Raw genomic sequence first — 23143 nt, forward strand, 5'->3', positions numbered from 1 at the left:
TGGGTTCTGCAATGAGACCAGAAGTAGCTATGCTCTATATGGGAGAATTTGAGATCCTCTAATTTGAGCGGACTCAAAGAGTGCTTATCAATGGGATCTTCTCAGACTGGGGAGAGGTAACGAGTGGGGTACCGCAGGGCTCAGTCCTGGGCCCAGTGCTCTTCTAACATTTTTATTAAGGACTTGGAGGAGGAGGTGCAGGGAATGCTGATCAAATCTGCAGATGACACAAAATTGGGCGGGATAGCTAATACTTTGGAAGACAGAAACACAAATCAAAGTAATCTTGATAGACTGGAATGCTGGGCAGAAAACAACAGAATGACATATAATAGGGATAAATGCCAAATTCTGCACCTACGAAAAAGAAGCCAAATGCACAGTTACAAGATGGGGGATAGGTGGGCCAACAACACTACAAGCGAGAAGGATCTTGGAATTGTTGTCGATCACAAGCTGAATATGAGCCAACAATGTGATGTGGCTGCAAAAAAGGCAAATGCGAATTTGGGCTGCATTCATAGAAGCATAGGTTCCAAATCCCGGGAAGTACTAGTTCCCCTCTACTCAGCACTGGTTAGGCCTCATCTGGAATACTGTGTCCAGTTCTGGGCACCACACTTTAAGAAGGATGCAGACAAACTGGAGAGGGTCCAGAGGAGGGCAACAAAGATGATCAGGGGACTGGAAACAAAGCCATATGAGGAGAGACTGAAAGAACTGGGCATGTTTAGCCTTGAGAAGAGAAGACTGAGGGGAGATATGATAGCGCTCTTCAAGTACTTGAAAGGTTGTCCCAGAGAGGAAGGCCAGGATCTCTTCTCGATCATCCCAGAGTGCAGGACACGGAATAGTGGGCTCAAGTTACAGGAAGCCAGATTCCGGCTGAATATCAGGAGAAACTTCCTGACTGTTAGAGCAATGCGACAATGGAACCAATTCCCTAGGGAGGTGGTGGGCTCTCCCACACTGGAGGCGTTCAAGACGAGGCTGGACAGCCACCTGTCAGGGATGCTCTGACTTGGATTCCTGCATTGAGCAGGGGGTTGGACTCGATGGCCTTGTAGGCCCCTTCCAACCCTACTATTCTATGATTCTATGAGATGAAATACTTTTGGAGAAAGCTGTTCAACAGTGAGATTTGAACTTACGGCGTTACTCTCCTCCTGTGGGGGTGGGGGACCTTTTCGGATGGTCCGCCCCAGGAGACTGAAGGAATCCAATGGATTTCTGAATGCTCTTGGGGATGTTCCAGTGGAGAGAGCTGGTGATCCATGTGGAACAGTGAGATGTGGAGGGCCATTGACTGGATTGCACCTGAGCGCCCTCTATAGCGCTGTGGAGCCCGCTTTGGTCCCAGGTATACTAGGGAGCTACAGTAAATGAAACAGGCTGGATGTTGGCTAGAACACAGTGGCACAAGACTTGAAGATGACTGAGCATGCTCTAGAGCAAATAATCTTGTCTTCTGTGTGGCAGTGTGGGCAGCAAAGAAGTCTTACTTTGCTCCCTCCATTGCATCCTCAAGTAGCCATCCAGCGGAGCTATTTCAGGTTGTCCAGGGGCTGTTAACCCTCTTTGATGTGGTTATGGGACTGAATCAGCCTTGGCTGCCCTGAAGGATGACTCCACCATTTTTTACCATAACTTTGGCACAGACAATTCCCACATAGGGCTCCCAGCCTCTGAGGTTTATCTGGAGAGGCAGCCCTGATTGCAAGCAACCCCCACTTATTTAGCTTAGCCCAGGGAGAAGCAAAACTGGGGAACGTGGGTGGGAGGGTGCTGTTGCACTCGTGTTCTGCTTGTGGGTTCCTGGTCGACAGCTGGTTGGCCACTGCGTGAACAGATTGCTGGACTAGATGGACCTTGGGTCTCATCCAGCAGGGCTCTTCTTATGTTTTTAAAATGCTGGTCCCATTAATAGAAAGACCATAAACACCCATGGACTAGATGGTCTCTTGGTCTGATGGACTAGATGGACCATTTATGGACTAGATGGACACTTGGTCTGATGAACTAGATGGACCATTTATGGACTAGATGGACCCTTGGTCTGATGGACTAGATGTACCATCTATGGAGTAAATGGACCCTTGGTCCGATCCAGCAGGGCTCTTCTTATGTTCTTAAAATACTGGCTCCATTAATAGAAAGACCATAAACACCCATGGACTAGATGGACCCTTGGTCTGATGGACTAGATGGACCATCTGTGGACTAGATGGACCATCTATAGACTAGATGGACCATATTTGGACTAGATGGACCCTTGGTCTGATCCAGCAGGGTTCTTCTTATGTTCTTAAAATACTGGCCTTATTAATTGAAAGACCATAAGCACCCATTACCCTCTCTTGGATACAGCTTCATGGATAGGGGAGTAACTGAAGCCCACTGTAACAGCCAAGATACTGCTCTTGGCTTAAAGATACAGACTTCCGTCCAGGAGTCCGGGCCAGTCAGTATAATACAAAGCTCTTGTTAAGCAGTTGGTCTAAAGCACCTTCCAATCGTTATTCAGAACTATGAGGACTAGAATCTTATATTATTTTTAGGAGAAGGACCGTAGCTCAGTGGCAGAGCCCGTGATCCGCATGCAGATTCCAAGTTCAGTTCCCGGTCTCTCCAGGCAGGGCAAGGTTAGACTCCCATTGGAAAACCCAGAGAGCTGCTGCCAGTCCGTGTTGGCAAGGTCTGGTGGCTGGGAAGACATGATGTCTGGGGAAGTGTTCTTGTGTGCGTGCAGGAAGGCACGTGCATCAATGCAGAATGGCTTCCACTTTTGGTAGGACGCAAAATAACTCACCAGATCCTTGGCGTTGAGAGACACTTCATCCCACCAAGGAGAGACGAACTCGTAGTCGCAGTTCAGGATCCGGCTGTACATGTACTGGTCTCCTCTTGGGTCAAAGAATGGTTCAAAGCCACACAGCCTGAAAAAAATTGGAGGTCAAAAGTGAAGATGAACACACAGACACAGACAAATCCTTTCGGGCGAATGTGTATCACAGCAATTCTCTAATTAACAAAAGACTCCAGTGAGCTGGAAATACTCAAGGAGTCTTCCCACTGCCTCACTGCATGAACTACTGTTCTGGGTGTACCTCTTTCCAATCTGTCTCTTCTGGATCTTGTCACTGTATTGGGTGTGGTTTGATCATTCAGTCATTCCTGACGTAGTTCCCAGTTGCACCCCTGAATGAGTTGGTGGTCTAGGCGAGCCTCCTTCCAGTCAGCCTCCACAGTGGTCCTGTTTCTGCACTGATCTGAGCATTCAGTTGCTCCCAATGCAACGAAAACAGCACAATTACCCATTGTCAGAGGAGGCTATTTAGTGCCTCTCTGCATGAGCCACTACTCTGCTGTTGCATCCTTCCAAGCAGCCTCCACGGGGAGGATGGGTAAGTCCTCAAGACTACAGTTCCCAGAGTCTGAGGACAGCAATACAACTTCCTCCAGTGGAGAGCTGATCCCAGTGGCCTTCCTGGAGAGCTCCTAAGGAGGTGGAAACCTCGGGATACCTTCTGTAATGGAGTCCTCCCCCTGATCCATAAAACCCAGGAGCCTCATCCCCTGAGGATGAGGAGTCAGGATCCTCGAACATGACACTTGCACATGCAGGAGAGAATGCCTCTTCTGAGATGAGGCATTCCTTCATTTCTCTCACGTGCAAGAGGGATTGCCTCTTCTGAGATGTGAAATCTCCCCCTTCTCTCACATGCAAGAGGGAATGCCCCTTCTGCAATGAGGAATCTCCCCCTTCTCTCACATGCAAGAGGGATTGCCTCTTCTGGAATGAGGAATCTTCCCCTTCTTTCACATGCAAGAGGGAATGCCTCTTCTGAGATGAGGCATTTTTCCATTTCTCTCATGTGCAAAAGGGATTGCCTCTTCTAAGATGTGAATTCTCCCCCTTCTCTCACATGCAAGAGGGAATATCTCTTTTGAGATGTGGCATTCTTCCATTTTTCTCACACAGAAAGGAATGCCAATTCAAAAACAATGCCTCCCAAGGCACAGACATGCCTCAGCTACAAGTGACTTAAAAAAAAAATAACCCACATTCAAACGTAATCCATTGGTTAATCAACAAAACTCATATGGTTAATCAACAAAACTCATATGATTAATCAACTATGACCTCTTTAACCCTAAGTTAAATGCAATCCATGAGTAGGCAGAATATCAATCAACTAAAGATCATTCAGATGAGCAAATGTTTCAGAGGTTGTAGGGCAGGGGTGGGGAACGTGTGGTCCTTCAAATCTTGCTGGATCACAAATCCCATTATCCTCAACCATTGACCATGCTAGCTGGGGCTGATGGGAGTTGGAGTCTTGCAACTTCTGGGAGTTGGTGTCTAGTGACATTACTCTGCTTTAGAAGAAAGTATGTTTTCAAGTTCACAGTACCTTTGCTTCTGCAACATAGCTTTAAAACACACAAACATGCCATCTGCCCCTTTCTGCTGTCCTCGGTACCAACTTCTCTTCAGTCAGAGAGAAAAAGTAAAATCTGCTTGCTGTAGAAATGTTTACTGAAAAGCCTGGAGGCTCCATTAATTTAAACTTGGCTAGAGACAATGGAGAAAACCCCTCAGCAACAACAACTAAAAAAAAAAACACCCCCCAATGCAAATCCAATATATTTGGATTGGCTGTGGCCACCATCTGCTTCATTAATAATAATAATAATAATAATAATAGGAAAGGAGGTCAAAGCTAGCTTTGAAACTGTTGCCCTGAGCCAGCGCAGATGGAATGACCTGTTTTTACCCTCGCCGTATCCAATATCCAAATTTCCCTGGGTTTCTAAGCCTGCAATCCCGACTAAATTCCCAGCTTGTATACAGCTTCAGTGTGTTGAATGGGGCTGGTTTCTGGAGGGTCTGCCGGTGCATCGTCTCAGCAAACAGGGATCCCGAGATCATGCCGGGAAATATCGATGTCTTTGCAGGGGAGAATGAGCAGGCATCAGAGAGACTTCGTTCCATCCTCTTCTGTGGTTTTAGCTCCGCAAATGCCCACCCTCCAGAAGCTTCCTGTGTTCCAGTTTAAACCATCCCTTTATTCAGAACCATGAGGGCTAGTATCTTACTTTTCCTTTAAGAAAATGACTGTAGCTCAATGGTAGAGCCCCTGCTTTGCGTGCAGAAGGTCCCAGGTTCAATCCCTGGCAGCATCTCCAGGTAGGGCTGGAAAAATCCCTGCCTGAAATTCTGGAGAACCGCTGCTGCCAGTCAGTGTCAACAGTACTGGGCTAGATGGACCCAGGGTCTGCCTCTGTACAAGGCAGCTTCCTGTGTGTTCCCCACCCCATTCCACAGGATCATTTCCAGTTTCTGAGCCCAGCTGGGAGGAAATGATTTAAAACGGCACTGGGCGGGGGCACATTTCTAGGGGAGGATTTTTTTGCTGGTGGTGGGGAGGGCTTTCTCAAGGCATCTAGTTGGCTCCTGCCAAAAGCAGGATTGTGGACTAGGCAGGTGAGGGGTGTCCAACTTCAGGCACATGGGCCAAATCTGTCCTGCCTGGGTGCCAATTCTGGCCCTCAGGTGTTCCCCAAGTGGTACATCCACTTTCCCTGAGTGCTGATTGTTTTGTGGCTTCCTGGCATTTGCACAGTTTGTCCCCATTCTAAAACGTTGAAATTTATTTATTTTTTAAAAACATTTCTATCCTGCCCTATATTATTAAGATCTCAGGGCAGCGCACAGATAAAATAAATTTAAACAGTATAAAACCAATAAGTTAAACACCTAAAAACATATTAAGCTAATACCAGTTAAAATCTAAAACAATAAAACAGTTAAAACAATGTGCTAGGGAATGCATTTAGCCCTTAATGGCTTTGGTAAAAAAAAAAAAAGGCATATTTTTACTTGGTACCAAAACGAGACCAATGTCTGTGCCAATCGGGCCTCCAAGGGGAGGGTCTTCCACAGCCAGGGGGCCACAGCAGAGAAGGCCCTCTCCTACGTCCCACCATAGTGTATGTCTCATACTGGTGGGACACAGAGGAGGCCCCCTCCAACAGATCTCAGTTCTCGGGCAGGCATAAATAGGAAATGCCTCACCTAAGGCTTAGTTACCGCCGGCAGGAAGAGCTTTAAGCTAAAAGATACCCTTGCAGTAGGCCTGATCCAGGCTGGATCTTCTTATGTTCATATGGCTGTGCCCTTCTGGGTTGTTGTTTTTTTGCAACTAGATCAACCCCCGCCCCAGTAATTAAAAAGCCAAAATGTTTTCTGTCTTTGCTTAGTTGCAATCCAGCTCCATGAGCAGGGAAGGCTCCGTTCTACTACTGTCAGCACTGAAAAGAAAGGGAGCGGTGAAGGAACTAGGAAAAGGATCCCCAAATGTTTTGGGTTGGTGGTGGGCATAGTTGGAGTTGTGACAGAATGTCATGGGTGCTCTCACAAAGTGGTTGCCATGGGGGTGTTTTGCCCATTCATAAAATGGTTGCCACGGTGGGCACGGCCGGTCACAAAACACTTGTTTCTCAGAAGGCAAAGTGGTGAGACAAAATCAAAGTAACTTGCCCAAGAACTTAATGAGGTGGGATTTGAGCAATGGACACAAATCAAGATGGTGCTGGAGGGCAGAATTTTGCTTTGCAGCATGCCAGCTTCCCAGTTTGAAAAATAACTGTAATTAAAATTAATCTCAAGAAATAAAATAGAAAGGAGGGGCAGGAAGCCTGGTGGATGCCAAGAGAGGTGTCTGTGGGCAAACTGGTGCCAATGGTCACTGTGTCGGGAGACCCCAGAACTCGGAGGTGAAAGTCTAATTTAAGGGGGGTGGTGACTGGGAGAGAATCGGGAAATCAAACATGAAAAACACAGAGCAAAAGGCGATTTCTGCCTGGTCTGTTTGCATGATGCAACTTGAAGGGAAGCAGGAGGCATGACAACAGAGGAGCCTGGTGTCACAGCATGTTAATGTTACTCACAAGATATACGTTATGACGCCTACGGACCACATGTCCACTTCCGGGCCATATGGTGAGCCATGGAGAATTTCAGGCGCTGAAGGTGTTAAAGAAAACAAAACACGAAATGAAATGACAGCCGAGGGGTGCAGACAGCTGACATAGGACTGAATGCAATCCCTCCTACGCCCCACTCCCGCCTGGTCTCTCACACTGTCTAGTCATAGAATCATAGAATAGCAGGGTTGGAAGGGGCCTATAAGACCATCGAGTCCAACCCCCTGCTCAACAGTCCGTCGAGCGCGACTTCTAACACAGGAAGACTTGTCCCTGCATTTCGGATAACTGGCCGTTATCCTCCACACTTCCATATTAGCTGCTGCTCTTCGCCAGCGAGAGAAGCACGAGGAGTTGATGCTTCTGTTTGCTTGCCTTTGCAAGCTTGAGGAGGTGGTGGCAAGCAAGGGGGCATATTCTTAATTTGCCATGTGTGCCTGAGTGGGACTTTGAGGCAGAAAGGGGGTACGATTCAGAAAGGCGAGAGGTGCTTGGCTTCCAGGAGGGAATGTTGACCATCTGAATGGCTTCACATTGCTAGCTTGCGAGGTCAGACAGCTACGCAAGGCCTAGATCCCAAATCTGGCCCAACCAGGAATTCTCAGGTGGCTACGTCCCTTCCCTGGTCCCATCCCGACCACTGATAATTGGATGGATTCTCGCCTTTTGTGCAGTTTTTTTTTGCCTTCCGCCTGCCCATCACTGGAATGCAGCCCCCAAGAACTTCTCTGAAACAGAATTCAGCCCTCCTGCTGAAAGAGGGTCAACACCCCTGGCAAATAGTGGCCTCCAGATGTTTTCGCCTACAACTCCTATGATGTCTCAACACTGGCTATGTTGGCTAAGGCTGATGGGAGTTGTAGGCCAGAACCTCTGGAGGAGAGGGTAGGACCTGAACCGACGTGTTGAAATCACAAGGAAGAGGAGGCAGGATAAACGTTACAAAGCGCTTCCCGACGTACGAGCAATTTGGCAGTGGGAGGTGGTAGACTCTCTTTCGCTAGAGGTTTTAGCCTTCCAGGGATGCTGCAATAGCAGATTTCCTGCAGGGGGTTGGATTGGACGGCTGAGATCCCCTTCCAACACTGATTCTACTGCTTGGTTTGTGATGTACATGTGAGCTTGGGTAAAACACTGCAACCCCCCCCCCCACTCCCAAATCTTGATGTCCCCTATGTAGGATGGCATCAAGATTCTTTTTGTGGGGTGCTTTCTCGGCACACACATGTGCCCGCCACATGTGAGAGGGGTGTGGGTGTGGTGAGAAGACAGACATGAACTGAGGGCACCGAGCAATAAAGCCCATCGCTTACGCTCCCCCACTGATTCCTTTTACGCCCCACCAATTCCCTTCTGCAAACTGTGGGCCCATCAACTGCATTGTGCTTACGCAAGGGAGATTTAGTACTTCCTAGAGGAAGCCCCGAAACAAGCAGAAATGCTTCTTTGGGGAAGGAGGCAGGTCGGTGGAGCTCCCATATGCATGCTTCGCTGACATGCCTCCTTCCAGAAATGAGCATTTCCGCTAGTTTTGGGTTATCCCAGACATGCTAAATCCCTGTCGCACATCCCTATCAGGTTCATTACTGTTATTGACTGGCCGTTGAAGACTGAGAAACATTCTGGCTTAGTTTATAGGAGGCTCCCAAACTCATGCCCAAACTGCAACTCCCATCCTTCCTAGGCAGCATTCCCAATGTCTATTCCTAATTCAGACGAGCTGGGGACATACCCCAGGGGGTACGTAGCACACTTGTTAATCCACCCTTTGTCCTACCTTCCTGGCGGATAGGTGCAGAGGTGCTAGGTATCCCTCTCTCCTGAACCCAAGTCACCTTACGCTATCATTAAACTGGCTGTACTTTCCCGCATCCCTCTTCCACCCCCTTACCACAGTATCCCGGGGTGCCGCACACTGTCTTCATTGTATCCTGCTCGTCGACGATCTTAGATAATCCAAAATCACCTGGAACGAAGCAGACAGGTGTGGTGTGAGAATGTGTGTGTCTTTAAGGCCATTTCTCTTCAACCCTACATAGCAGAGGTGCAGAAGCTCAGGCCCAAGGAGCAAATCCAGCCTTCCCAGCATCCCATTATGGCTCTCCAGGGTTTCCAAAATGGCCACATACCCTTCTCCTGGCCTGACGCCTTTCCTGAACATGATGATAAAAGACCAATGAGAGCTGGAGATTTCCAATGTTAGTTTCATGCTGTGCACTTGCGCAGGGCTGTAGTGGTAAATCTTGATGTGCAGGACATCATTGTGACATTGTGTATATATACACACGAAGCATAAGAACATAAGAAGAGCCCTGCTGGATCAGACGCAGGGTCCATCTAGTCCAGCATTCTGTTCACACAGGGGCCAACCAGCTGTCGACCGGGAACCCACAAGCAGGACACAAGTGCATAATGTGGTGGCCAATTTATTAGGATCACCACGACTGCAGTACTATGCAGAGTTACCTGGGAGTAAGCTCCATTGAAATCGGTGTCGCTTACTCCTGACTGCATCGGTTCCCCTTGTAAAACAAACACACTGAGCTTTAACCAAAGATCTCCAACCAGCTGCAATGGCAAATGTTAGCTCTGCATACGAAAGGCAAACTGTCTTGCAAAGAAGGGCTGCCGTTCAAACTGCTGGCACCAAGGGGGAACTCCATCAAAGAAAAGGAAAGAAGCATCCAACCTCGGTTTGATTCTTTGCCTCATTCTCTAAGCTAGGGGAGTTGAACCTCAGGCTCGCAAGCAATATTCAGCCCAATTTGGCCCACATCCACCCTTCCAGGTTTCCACAGGTGGCCACACTCCTTTCATTGGCCCCACCCCTTCCTTCAACCACCAAACATTTGGCAGTTTCCCAGCTCTTGTGCAGTTTTTTCTCCATTCTACAAGGTTGAAATGCCTAAGGCTCAGTGACTGGCAGGAAGAGCTTGAAGCTGAAATATGCAGATTTTTGGCCACACCCCTTTTGTCTTTGGCCACTCCCACCACTAGAATGCGGCCCCCGAGAGCTTCTCCAAAATGGAATTTGGAGGTTCTGCACTCCTGCTAAGCAGCTTGGGTTCCGCATATCTGAAGGGAGGCCTATTCCTATCTGAACTTGCCCATTTGCATCAGAGACCCTGGTCTGGGAGGTCTTTTTAGAGCTGTGGTGGTGCTCAGAGATGGGGACTTTGAAAGTAAGAGACTAAAGAGAAACTAGGGATGGCGGAGAATTCCACCACAGACTCCAATGAGCTGGATTCTTAGAATCTTCCCCCCCCCGGAGTCCGTGGCGGAATGGACCACCCCACCCCGCCAACCCGCAAAGTCTGACCCAGCCGGATCCTACGTGGCAGCCTGGTACCGTCGGCTCCAGCTCTGGCCGGCTCCGTCTGCTGTCCTGTGTGGATGCAAAATGGCATCCGGCATAGCGGACGCCATTTGCGTGCCTCCCTTTGGCTGTAATAGGCTACGTAAAGATTTACATAGCCCATCACAGCAAAAAGGGAAGGACGCAAATGGCATCTGCTACACCATTTGCGTGCCTCCCTTTGGCCGTGATAGGCTATGTAAAGATTTACATAGCCTATCATGGCCAAAGGGAAGGATGCAAATGGCGTCCGCTATGCCATTTGCGTGCCTCCCTTTTTGCCATGATAGGCTACTTAAATCTATACGTAGCCTATCATGGCCAAAGGGAGGGACACAAATGGCATCCGCTATGCCGGATTCCATTTGCGTCCATAGACCAGCTGTGGCCGGAAGTCCGGCAGCATCCAGCCCCGGCCAGCGGCTCCACAGACTTGCTGAGGAGCAGAGCTGGGGAGGATTCCGGGGGTGAGGACCGGATCGCCTCCCCCCCACGGACCCCCCAGCAGACCCAGGTAGGTGGGGTCCATACACACATAAGAGAAACGTCGCACTTAGCATCTTTCAGGAAAAACATTGCCCAGCCATACCGATTTTGAGAGGAGCATCTGGGGAGAGATCTGCATACAGGAGATTCTCAGGTTTGAGGTCACGGTGGACCACTCCGTTTGCATGCAGGTACTGCAAGAAAACAGCAAGAGAAAAGCACATGAAAATTCCCACAGTGCTTTTCCTTAGGGCTGCTGCCACACTAACAATTCTGCCTGGAATTGCTATCCATCATTCACTCATATTTTACAGAAAATCTGGCCAGCATTATTGCCAAATATTTGCAGTCCAGTGTTTTCTGTGTTCTCTTCATACCTTTTCCCAGACCTGATTTGTGGCAGTTTTCTTAGTTAAAATGCTACAGCAGTCCCAGCCTGTCCAGTGTGAAGCAGAAAAACCTGTTGAGGTTTTTCAGGGCTACTGTACCTTTAGCTTACACCTTGCAATTTCTACTTCTAATTGCTTCCTGTTCAGGGTGGTTGTGTCATCATTTATGAATTGCACCTGAATTAGTTCCTGTTCATCGGGGCTAGTGGGTGGAGAGCTTTAATTTAATTACTGATTTTCCCTCACTTTTTTCCTTATTTAAAACGTGAAATAACCCTATTTTGTAATTAAAAACAAGCAAACAAACAAACAAAAACGAGAGATAATTAAACAGATCCATCTGCACAGACCAGGAATTAAGGGGCAATTCATCACTAATATTTAGGGATGTACGAAAGTCACTTACCTGTTGGTGGATTATGCTGATGCTGGGGGGGGAGGTGCTCCGTCCCTCCCCCCCCCCTGAATCCTGGCCAGCCGGCTCCGCTCCGCAGGGATTCTGTGGAGCCGCCAGCCGGCTCCGCCAGCGGCCGGACATCCGGCCGCTGGCTAGCAGGGACACAAATGGCAGCGGCCATAGCCACCGCCGTTTGCGTCCCTGCAGTCAGCCTTGATAGGCTACGCAAATGTTTACGTAGCCTATCACGGCTGAGTAAAAAAACAAACGCGCGTATGCAAATGGCAGTGCCCATGGGTGCCGCCATTTGCGTTCCTTATTTTGGCACGTCTTAGTCTATGTAAACATTTACGTAGACTACGGCAAAAATAAGGGGAACGCAAATAGCGTAGCGTCTACGCTATTTGCGTTCCCCTTATTTTCGCCATAGTCTACGTAAATGTTTACGTAGACTAAGACGTGCCAAAATAAGGAACACAAATGGCGGCGCCCATGGGCGCCGCCATTTGTGTACATGCGTTTGTTTGGGGTTTTTTTTACTCAGCCGTGATAGGCTACATAAACATTTACATAGCCTATCACGGTGTTTTTTAAAATTTAGCTGTGATAAGCTACATAAATCTTTACGTAGCCTATCACTTTTTTTTTTTTTTTAACTTGGAAATGGCGGCGGTGGCAGCCGGTCGGAAGACCGGCCGCCGCCGCCGGTGAACCGCCGCCGGAGCCACCGCTGGAGCCGCCGCCGGAGCTGCCACCACCAGGAAGATCCGCCCCAGGTAAGTCCCGTCCCGGGGGGGGGCAGGGGGGGCAGGCTGTTCCGCCACCGATTTGCCCGAGATCCGTGGCGAAACTTTCGTACATCCCTACTAATACTGTGTTGAACAAGAAGCAATTATAAGCAGAAGCAGTAAAGAGGAAGCTTCTAATTAAAGTAGTAGGGGACCTTTCCTAACAATGACTTGCTTCTCGGAAAATATTATAAGTGGGTCTTGGTCATGAGAAAGGGCATGGCTGGATAATATAGTGATACATTAAGTGCTGTTTTATTTCCACTTCCAAATGATTGAGGAAAAGCCTGAGGATCACTTACGTGTGCTAACATTGAAGTAAGCTTTGATACCTGCAGTTAGACCCCTAAATGCTTTGTGACGCAGCCAACCAATTCATTGTAATGGGACTGAGCTATGTAGGAAGGAATTCTGCTCTGTTCTAGAAGGCTTGACTCCATGGAGAGCACTCAGTCATTTAGGATATTTCAATAAAATCAGATCCAGCATGAATAGGTCGGGGCAATGGATTTTTAACACTGGAAAGAATTCAGATCTAGAGACCCAATGTCTGGGAACTGGCCAAATCTGCTCAAATCAGTAGATGCCAAACTTTGTTTTTATAGCACGAGAAGTCCCAGGAGATCCCCAAATCCCAGCGATTTCCTTCATCAACTCGGCTGTGGGTCACCTTAAACATTGACCGTGGGGTAGTTTTCCCTTCTGCCTGGAGAGGTGGACCCAAACTTCCTGTCTTCAGCAGAGGAAGTAATGGGCTACTTTCCTTTACTTTCTCACTTTTGTTTGTTTGTTTTTGTTTTTAATAAAAACCCTCAGTTGACTTGGAAACCATTTTCCACTGACCGTCCGTACACAGAAACCGTACCCACCTAATATTCTGTCTTTTAAATGTTTAAATTGTTTTATGGTGTGTTGTACATCGCCCAGAGTGGCTGGGTGACCAGCCAGATGGGCGATTAATAAATTTAATAAATAAATAAATAAATAAATAAATTTTATATTTATTTTAGTGTTTTTTTAAAAAAAAAACCTCTCTTTTATCTCCTACTGTAATTTAGATCATAGGAAACACCTCCCCCTCTCCCCCTAAAAAGACATGGCTGCAATTTCTTTCATGTCCACCTTGGTTTTTAAGCTTCGTATTTCCCAGGGGCAATTTTCCCCATTAATCTGACCGCTGAGGCTCTTCTCCTTGTGTATTTCGCCTGGAAACCCTGTGCGTTGCAAAGAATTCTGAGATGTCCTCTAAGGAGCATACCTAGGGCAGGCCTGCACGTCAGAAACAAGAATTAGAGTTTCCTAAGCGTGTGTTTGCAGTGGAATGCTAATGTGGGATGGGCGTGGCCACTTATGCATTGCCAAAAAGGAGCGCACAGATCTGCATAACTTTTGCATACAGTCACTTCAACTTCCCCTCCCTGCATGCTGTGAACCTCATAACAATCACCCCTCTTGCGGCTGTAGTTAATTAGAGAAAAATAAGGCCCCAAAGCAGCATACGTGAAATATAACGTGCAGTTTTGGATGGAGAGAGCTTCCATCTTTGCACATCTCCCTCCTTCCCTTCTCTGCGTATCTCCCTTCTTTCTATATTTCTTTCTCCTCTACACATCTCCCTCCTTCTCCTTCCTTATGAACGTCTGTCCCAGGTTTTATACAGCCTCCAGCGTCAGCTGGTTTCTCTCCAGGTCAGCTGATCAATAGTGCTGGAGGCAGCTTGGAGCTGATTGGTCAGATGGCAGCACTGTACTCTTAGGAGCAAGCATGTGTATGCCAACTATTAACCCTCGGAAGAGTATCACGGGTGTGTGTGTGCTTTTTTACTTTCTTTTTCGCGGCTGGAGAGATGGGGCGCTCCTCCCCGGCCTGAATTTCGCCAGCGAGAGATGGGGCGCCTCCCCCCCCCGCCTGAATTTCGGCCGGGCGAGGCGGGGCACCTCCCCCCCTCGCCTGAACTTCGGGGGGAGAACCGAAGCGCCTCCCCCCCACCGCGAAGCAAGCTGTGGGACAAGGTAAGTCCCTTTCGTCCATCGCTACGGAAGACTAGGTTATCTTGCCCCTCTGCAAAAACCCTGCCTCTCTGCTCACCCTTATTTCTGGCACGGCTTAGGGTCCCAAGCTAGCCGCTTTTGCTCGCTCCCTTCGCCCATACAAACAACAGATGCCTTGCAAATTGCGTTACCGGCCTAGGGAGCTGCAGGCGCGAATCTTAATTTCACAGGTTGCCGATTTTAGAGATTGGAGACGGGGAGCTTTAAAAGATAGTGACAGCTGATGAAGAAAGAGAGAGAACAAAAACCCACACGCGCTAGGAAGGCAGGAGATGGCCGTGGACTGGCATAATGTCAAGCAATTAAATGTGTCTGCAAGAATGTGCATGATTTGTCCCAGTTGTAGAAACAGAACTTCAGAGGGGTTGCAGAATTTAGCTTTCGGCATCCTCAGAAGTTGGGATCCTGTAACACGAACTCCCTACCTGAAAGACCACCTTCTGCTATACAAGACTACCTGGGTTTTAAGATCTTCGGGGGGGTTCTTTTCTTGGTCCCACTGCCATTGGAAGTGTCACCTTCTTATGTCCTCTCCCTTCTCAATCAACACACTCCAGGAAACAAGGCTTCAGACTAACACTGCTTTATTAGTTAACAACCAGTTTCTTTACAAATGCAGATTCTAGGAAACTCTTAGACTGCATAGAACCAGCTCATCCACACATCTACGAATATCAACAGATGAGACGAAGTGGAAGTTAGAGAAGTTGCCAGCACTCTGGGCATGAACTTCTCAGCCAGACTTGCTTCACAGGGATGCCCCTCCCTTAGGGTGGCTCCCTCCTACGTTGGCTTCCACGTGTGGCCAACCTGGCGGAGCATCTGAGCCCCACCCCTAACTTTTCCCGCTTCGCTCTGTGACAGACATTAGCGTCCCTCAAGTCGCACCCCTCACCTTCTTCCTTCTCTGACAAAACTTGAGTTCTCATGGTGGAGGAATGGGGGAGCCATTCAGCCTGGGCCATCTGTGTGTCAAGGTCCTGGGAAGAAAGTCCCTCCATATCTGGGCTCACTAGGGAGGGTGCCTCCTTCTGTTCTTGCTGTTCCCATTCTGATTCCGAATCTGAGCTGCCAGACATCTCCACATGCTCAGATTCATTCCTGACAGGAAACACATCTTGTAGGGATGTGAGACAGGGCCTTCTCAGTGGCTGCTCCCAAGCTCTGGAACTCCCGGCCGAAGGAAGCTAGGTTGGCTCCCTGTCTGTTCTCTTTTGCAGAGAGACCTTTGGAGTTAAGCTGGTCTGTTGCAGAAGAGTTTTTTTTTAATCGGTTGGGTGCTGTCTGTTTCTTTTATTGCTGTGTCTTTCATTGTGTTTTAATTCATTTGTTTCGTATGCAATGTTTTTATCATTATTATTTTTGTTTTTAATCTGGATTTTGTTTTCGATTTTTGGTGAAAAGGTGGGATAAAAATGATCCGATTTCATGGTTTTAAGTTTCCTTTTGTGAACCACCCAGAGAGCTTTGGCTGTTGGCCGGTATAGAAATGTAACTAACTAATTAACTAATTAAAATAAACCCTTGAATGGATGCGGGCCTAAAGACGAGGCCTCAGAGCCAGTTACGGAAACTCAAATATTGAATGGGAAAGGTGCGACTTACAGAGACGGCATCTAGGATCTGTTTCACCACATGTGCTGCATCCCGCTCACTGTAGAAACCCCTCTCAACGATCCTGCAGAAAAAGGATAGTGCAGAAATTTGAGGTCTGCTACCTCCCCACTCCCAGCACACACAGACACACACTCACACACACACACACACTACTAGCTTACCTACAAATCCTACAGTCTTCCCAATGTTCGGGATGAACAGAATTTAAGATGGAAAAATGAGAAATGGAGATAAACTGAAACTGATTTGTCCATTCCTACCTCCTCTATTCCTTGTCTCCAGCATTTAGTAACCAGGGTAAACCATGCCTGTGTGTGGAGGTTCCATTTTGCTATTGAGACAGTCCTCCATAAGAAGAGCCCTGCTGCATCAGAGCCAATGTCTAGCTAGCCCTGCCTCCTGGTTCTGAAGGTGGACAGCCAGATGTCTCCAGCAAGCCCAAATGCACTATTTTTTTTTTTTTGTCTATGGAGTCTAGTACTTGAGGTAGACTTCTTCCAGACATGGAAGCTCCAGTTAACGTTTTTGTCTTCATTTTTAATTTATTGCAAATTTAATACTTTCCCCCCTAAACTGCCCTCACAGCCTGTCAAAGAGTGAGGAGCCTGTCGAAGAGACCTCAATCCCCTCAACTAACTAACTAACTAACTAAGATGGTGAAGAAATAAATTGGGCAAAAGCTATCCTCTAGGAATGTATACTTATAAGAGCATGACAAGAGCCCTGCTGCATCTGGCCATAGGTCCATTTAGGCTAGCATTGCCTTGAGATAGACTGGTGTGGTTGCTAGAGGCTTATTTTATCAGATTAGATTTGTATATGACCCAACAGGCAAATGTGGTGGTTTATGATCTTAAACCCAAACAACAACAACGTCACCGATAAATAAATAAGGATAATAATACAACAATACAAGTATCAAAATCAGTCTCAGTTCTTTCAGTCTCTCCTTGTAGGGCTTTGTTTCTAATCCCCTGATCATCTTGGTTGCCCTCCTCTGAACCCTCTCCAGCTTGTCTGCATCGTTCTTCAAGTGTGGTGCCCAGAACTGGACACAGCACTCCAGTTGAGGCCTAACCAGTGCTGATTAGAGGGAACTAGGACTTCACGTGATTTGGAAGCTGTAATTCTATTAATGTAGCCCCAAATAGCATTTGCCTTCTTTGCAGCTACATCACATTGTTGGCTCATATTCAGCTTGTGATCGACAACAATTCCAAGATCCTTCTTGCTTGTAGTATTGTTGAGGCAATACTACAAGCATTACTTCTAAGAAATACACTTCAGGGCCTCCTTTCTGTTGAGAGGGCAAGCAGATTTTTTTGTGGTGGTGGTGGTGGTGGGATATATCTTAGGTAACTTAAAGAGGGCAGCATAGGGAGTTTGGCAGTGATGTCTGAGACAACCGCTATAAACGAATCATCCCACGACAACACTTTCCTTGCAGCAGTTCTGACACAAATTACCTTCCTTCCCCCCTCCTTCACTCCTTTGCTCTATTGTCACCTTTTATTAACAGACTGCCAATTACACAAAGACCTCTAGCTGGTTACCTGTCAAATAGCTCACCACCTGTCACCAGCTCCAGGATGAGGGCAATCTCCGTGGGGGTCTCGAAGATCTCTTTGAGCTTGATCTTTAAAAAGAAGAAGAAGATGAAGAAGGAGGAGGAGGAGGGAAGGAGGGAAGAATGTATAACTCTGGGACAAACTCATCCACAAATGAGAAAAAGAAAAGAACAACAAGAGCCCGGGATTTCCAATGTTTGTTACTTGCTGCACATGCGTGCAGTGCTGTAGTGGTAAACCTTGATGTGCAGGAGGTCATTGTGACATTGGGTATATATACTCAAAGCAAAGAGCAGAAGTGCATAATGTGGTGGCCGATTTATTAGGATCACCACGACTGCAGTCCTATGCAGAGTTACCTGGGAGTAAGCGCCATTGAAATCAGTGGTGGTTACTCCTGACTTCATGGATTCGTCTTATAAAACAAGCACACTGAGCTTTAACCAAAGATGTCCAGCCAACTCAAATGGCAAATGTTAGCTTTTCATTGGAAATGCAAACCAGCTTGCAAAGAAGGGTTAACATTAAGCTGCTAGCATGAAGGGGGATTCTCATCAAAGGAAAGGAAAGGGGGGCCACTGGGGGTGTCTTCTCCAAGGGCCCTCAGAAACCTGGCAGCCTAGCTCTGTCACAGCAGCACTCCAAGCATTGCTGGGAAACGGTTTGGACACCCGTTCCATTTCATTTCATGGGAACATCAGGGCCTGCTCTAGTTGCTCCCCCCACGGCTAACTGACACACATGGCCCTGTGGGGAAAGAAGAGGAGCAAGGGAGCAGGCAAAGGGAACATTGGGGCCTGCTCTAGTTGGACCCCCCCCCCCCCGTGTTATAGAAATTTCAGCTTTAATATGTTTAGCTTAGCTTAAGCTACGTAGCTAGATTTTTGTGTGTTTTCTTGTTGTTGTTCAGTCGTTCAGTCGTGTCCGACTCTTTGTGACCCCATGGACTGTAGCACGCCAGGTCTTCCTGTCCTGCGCTCTCTCCCGGAAGTGCTCAAGAAGTTCATATTCATTGTATCGGTGATGCTATCCAGCCATCTCATCCTCTGCCGTCCCCTTCTCCTTTTGCCTTCGATCTTTCCCAGCATCAGGGTCTTTTCCAGGGAGTTTTCTCTTCGCATTAGGTGGCCAAAATATTTGAGCTTCAGCGTCAGTATCTGTCCTTCCAGTGAGCAGTCAGGGTTGATTTCCTTTAGGATTGACTGAATTGACCTCCTTGCAGTCCAGGGGACTCGTAAGAGTCTTCTCCAGCTCCACAGTTCAAAAGCAGCAATTCTTTGGTGCTCAGCCTTCCCAATAGTCCAGCTCTCACAGCCATACATTACTACTGGGAAAACCATAGCTTTGATTAGACAGACCTTTGTTGGCAAGGTGATGTCTCTGCTTCTTACTATGCTGTCCAGGTTGGCCATAGCTTTCCTCCCAAGGAGCAAGCGTCTTTTAATTTCATGGCTGCAGTCACTGTCTGCGGTGATCTTGGAGCCCAAGAAAATAAAATCTGTCACTGCTTCCATTTCTTCCCCTTCTATATGCCAGGAAGTGATGGGGCCAGATGCCATGATCTTAGTTTTTTTAATGTTGCGTTTCAAACCAGCTTTTGCACTCTCCACTTTCACCCTCAACAAGAGGCTCTTTAGATCCTCTTTGCTTTCTGCCATTAGGGTGGTATCGTCTGTGTATCTGAGGTTGTTGATAATTCTCCCGGCAATCTTAATTCCGACCTGGTTATTTCTTGACTTCCTACTTTAGCATTCCAATCCCCTATGATGAAGAGGACATCTTCTTTTGGTGTTAGTTCTAGAAGGTGTTGTAGGTCTTCAGAGAACCGATCAACCTCAGCTTCTTCGGCCTCAGTGGTTGGGGCATAGACTTGAATTACTGTGATGTTGAATGGTTTGCCTTGGATTCGTACTGAGGTCATTCTATCATTTTTGAGATTGTACCCCAGTACTGCTTTTCCTACCCTTTTGTTGACTATGGGTGCTACTCCATTTCTTCTAAGGGATTCTTGCCCACAGTAGTAGATATGATGGTCACCTGAATTAAATTCACCCATGCTTGTCCATTTTAGTTTGCTGATTCCCAAGATGTCGATGTTCAATCTTGCCATCTCATGTTTGACCACCTCCAGCTTACCTTGATTCATTGATCTTACATTCCAGGTTCCTAAACAATATTGTTCTTTACAGCGTCGGACTTTCTTTTCACCACCAGACACATCCACAGCTGAGTGTCCTTTTGGCTTTGGCCCAGCCGCTTCATTCTTTCTGGCGCTACTTGGAAATACCCTCTGCTCTTCCCCAGTAGCATATTGGACACCTTCCGACCTGAGGGGCTCATCTTCCGGCGTCATCTCTTTTAGCCTTGGGATACGTTCCATGGGGTTTTCTTGGCAAGAATACTGGAGTGGGTTGCCATTTCCTTCTCCAGTGGACCACATTTTGTCAGAACTCTCTGCCATGACCTGTCCGTCTTGGGTGGCCCTGCACGGCATAGCTTATGGCTTCACTGAGTTACGCAAGCCCCTTCGCCACAACAAGGCAGTGACCACGTGGCAAGGAATTCCTCAGATCATCACAGTTGTAGTCACTGAATCCACCCAATTGGTTAATTTACCATTTTTAGCTGTGCTTTTAGGAGCCAAATATAGAGAGAACAAAGACAGATTGGAATGTTGTTGTGTTTAAATTTTTAAATTTGTATCATTAATATCCATATACTGCCTAATTAGCTAAAACCCCATCAAGGCGATGTACAACAACAATTTAAAACAATAAAACCTCATTGTTGTTCAAGTCACAGGTTTAGCAATTAATTAAGTACATGATGGATATTATCGATGGATTTGTGGCTTTGGAAAAAGAAAAATTGCACCTCTATGGCAAAGGAGATGTTGCCCTTGGATTCTTTATAGTAGAGTTCCCCAACCCAGAGCCCTAAAGGATGATGACAACTGTAGTCCAACCCATTTAGAGGGCACCAGATTGGGGAAGGCAATGAAACACATCTGGGGTTAAATGAGTTTTTTTGGAGCTGAGAGGGGAAATATTCAGCCTTTATTTATTTTTATTTTTTTACAGAAAATATCACACAGTTTCTCAAGATTTTAGTGACACTGTGGATTTCATGCCACTTTAATCATGGCTCCAGCAGCCCGGGTGACAGGCTGTGAGACCCTGCAACATAAGCGACACTGCGAGGCGTCTTATCACTTTCTTCTAAGACGTGGCAGCACGATCTTTTTCTTATTAACTTCAGAAGTTTACAATCCTATTATCACTTCCTATCAGCCCAACGCTAGCATGGGAGGGCAGGGAGGGAAGACGCAAGGGTAAATAATGACATGAAATTATTCTCCTTTTTGTAATGGAATTTGGGAGCTACAAAGAAGCTTGTATGGGGTGACAAAAATCCTGATTTTATTTTATTTTCAAACCCTGAAACTATTGGCCGTTAGTGCAAGAAATTGGGTCAGGAACAGCTTGGAATACAAGGTTGCTGTGTGCTTTGTTACCCCCCTCTCCTGTTACCCCTCCATGGTGACAGAACACTTTCCTGAAAGACGTTCTGCCTCTCTCGTATCGTTCTATGAGAGCTTCTTTTAATAAAGCAGCTGTCTCCCGGCAGTGAGGTAAAGGGAAATCTGAGCAAACTGTGACATGATGAGCTCTAAATTGGATGATTGTGACTGAGGAACAGCTGAGGTACGCTATTACAGGTGAAAATTAGAATTGTAGAAACAGGATTTGAATGGACCTCAGAGATCATCTATCCAGCCCCCTGCTCAATGCAGCTACAGTAAGGCTCCCCAAATTTTTTGACCCATAGGCACATTTGGGAATCTGAGAAACTGCTGTGGGCACCGCCACAAAATGCCTGATCAGTGGCATCTACCAATGGCATCTATGCATTTTAGGCTGCATCTTATTCAGCAACACCTTTCGTTTTATGTCTATTTCACATTGCAACGTCTGTTTCATAAGGGATTGTCTAATTTGGCTAATTGTTGGCAGTAGAAGGCAGCGAATGCTTCGTTGAAACATATATTTTGGCAGTGTCCAGTAGTTGCTTTTGTTTGGGAGGAGGGTATTACATGGATAAATTTTGTACTGGAACAATCTTTAATATTCACTGATTACTTCATTATTTCATTTATTTAAAATAGTTATTGGCTGTCTTTCAGGGCAGAAGCCCTCCCAAGGGGGCTTACAGCAATAAAATACATAAAAACAGTTGAAATATTAAAAGTGATAAAAAATGTAAAAACAATAAAAGCCAACAATAAAACCACCAACAATGTTAGCAGCAGTAACAGCAACAATAGCAGCCATAGCAAGAGAAGGTCATGGTAAAATAATAAGTTTTCAAGGCCTTCTTAAAAGTCTGCAATAATGGAGCATGGCGGACCTTCGATGACAGCTTGTTCCAAAGGTGTGGGGCCACTGCAGAGAAGGCCGTCTCACGTGTGATCACTCACCTGACTGCTGTCATGGGTGGGCGGATGAGAAGGGCCTCTCTTTCTGATCTTAAAGTGCAGGCAGGCTGATATGGGTGTAGGCAGTCCTTCAAGTAACTTGGTCCCAAACCATTTAAGGCTTTAAAGGTCCAAACCAGCCCTTTGAGCTGGGCTCAGAAACACATCGGTAACCACTGCAGCTGCTGCAGTATAGGCGTTACGTTATCGAATCACCTCGCCCCCACCAACACTTGGACAGCCGCATTCTGCACAAGCTGGAGTTTCTGAACCGTCTTCAAAGGCAGACCCACGTATAGTGCATTACAGTAACCCAGCCTGGAACTGATGTACATTGTCTTTCAAATTATCTACCTGCTTCTTGGACATTAATGAATGGTCATCGTAAATGGATTCTCCAGACCCTTTTGACAGCTAAAAGACTGATATTACAGCATGGGAAGGATAAACGCTCACCTCCTATAATGCAATGGATCGAGGACCTTACGACAGTTTCAATATTTGAACAGGTGGCAGAGAGACGCCACCTTCAAACGGATTCTTATTTGGATATTTTCGTCCGCTTTTGTTGATGCCTGTGTATAAGTGTTAGAAAGTTGCAGGCATTTCTTATGTATTCATTGCTCTGGATATATACACATCCATGTATGTATATTGTGGGGGGAAAGGAAAATAAATAAAAAATGTTGCGGATGCCTGTGGGTGCCATGTTGGTAACATCCCTGACAGGTGGCCACACAGCCTCTGCTTAAAACCTCCAGTGAAGGAGAGCCCACCACCCTGCAAGCTGAATTGGGCCTTTTTTGCACTCTGCGGCTGCTCAGAGTGACCAGTGGCTTAAACTGAGCTTGCGAACAAGCTACATTTAGCCATTGAAGTGCTGTGTGGTGCAACGGAGCAGACTGATATCCCAGGGTTGCTGGAGCACATTTTCAGCCCTGAAATTATGGTTTAGCAAAGCCTTCCTAACCTCATGCTCTCCAGATGTTTTGGACAACAACTTCCAAGATTCCTGAGCAATGGCCATG

At 46.9% G+C, this 23143-nt stretch overlaps 1 protein-coding gene across 1 annotated transcript in view; it reads right to left on the reverse strand.

Annotated features, from left to right (window-relative positions):
• The window catches only part of LOC146333752 (calcium/calmodulin-dependent protein kinase type IV-like), a 41688-nt gene that overhangs the window by 3443 nt on the left and 15102 nt on the right, over nt 1-23143 (reverse strand). The window contains exons 4-9 of the mRNA XM_084826386.1: nt 17627-17709; nt 16062-16134; nt 10935-11025; nt 8882-8956; nt 6955-7030; nt 2810-2936 (exon numbers count right to left, since the gene is read on the reverse strand). Coding sequence (XP_084682512.1) covers nt 2810-2936; nt 6955-7030; nt 8882-8956; nt 10935-11025; nt 16062-16134; nt 17627-17709 — 525 coding nt within the window. The remainder of the gene's footprint in view (nt 1-2809; nt 2937-6954; nt 7031-8881; nt 8957-10934; nt 11026-16061; nt 16135-17626; nt 17710-23143) is intronic.

Source organism: Heloderma suspectum, chromosome Z (assembly GCF_057233095.1).
Source record: "Heloderma suspectum isolate Gila_16-S chromosome Z, 16-S_ref, whole genome shotgun sequence".
NCBI lineage: Eukaryota > Metazoa > Chordata > Lepidosauria > Squamata > Helodermatidae > Heloderma > Heloderma suspectum.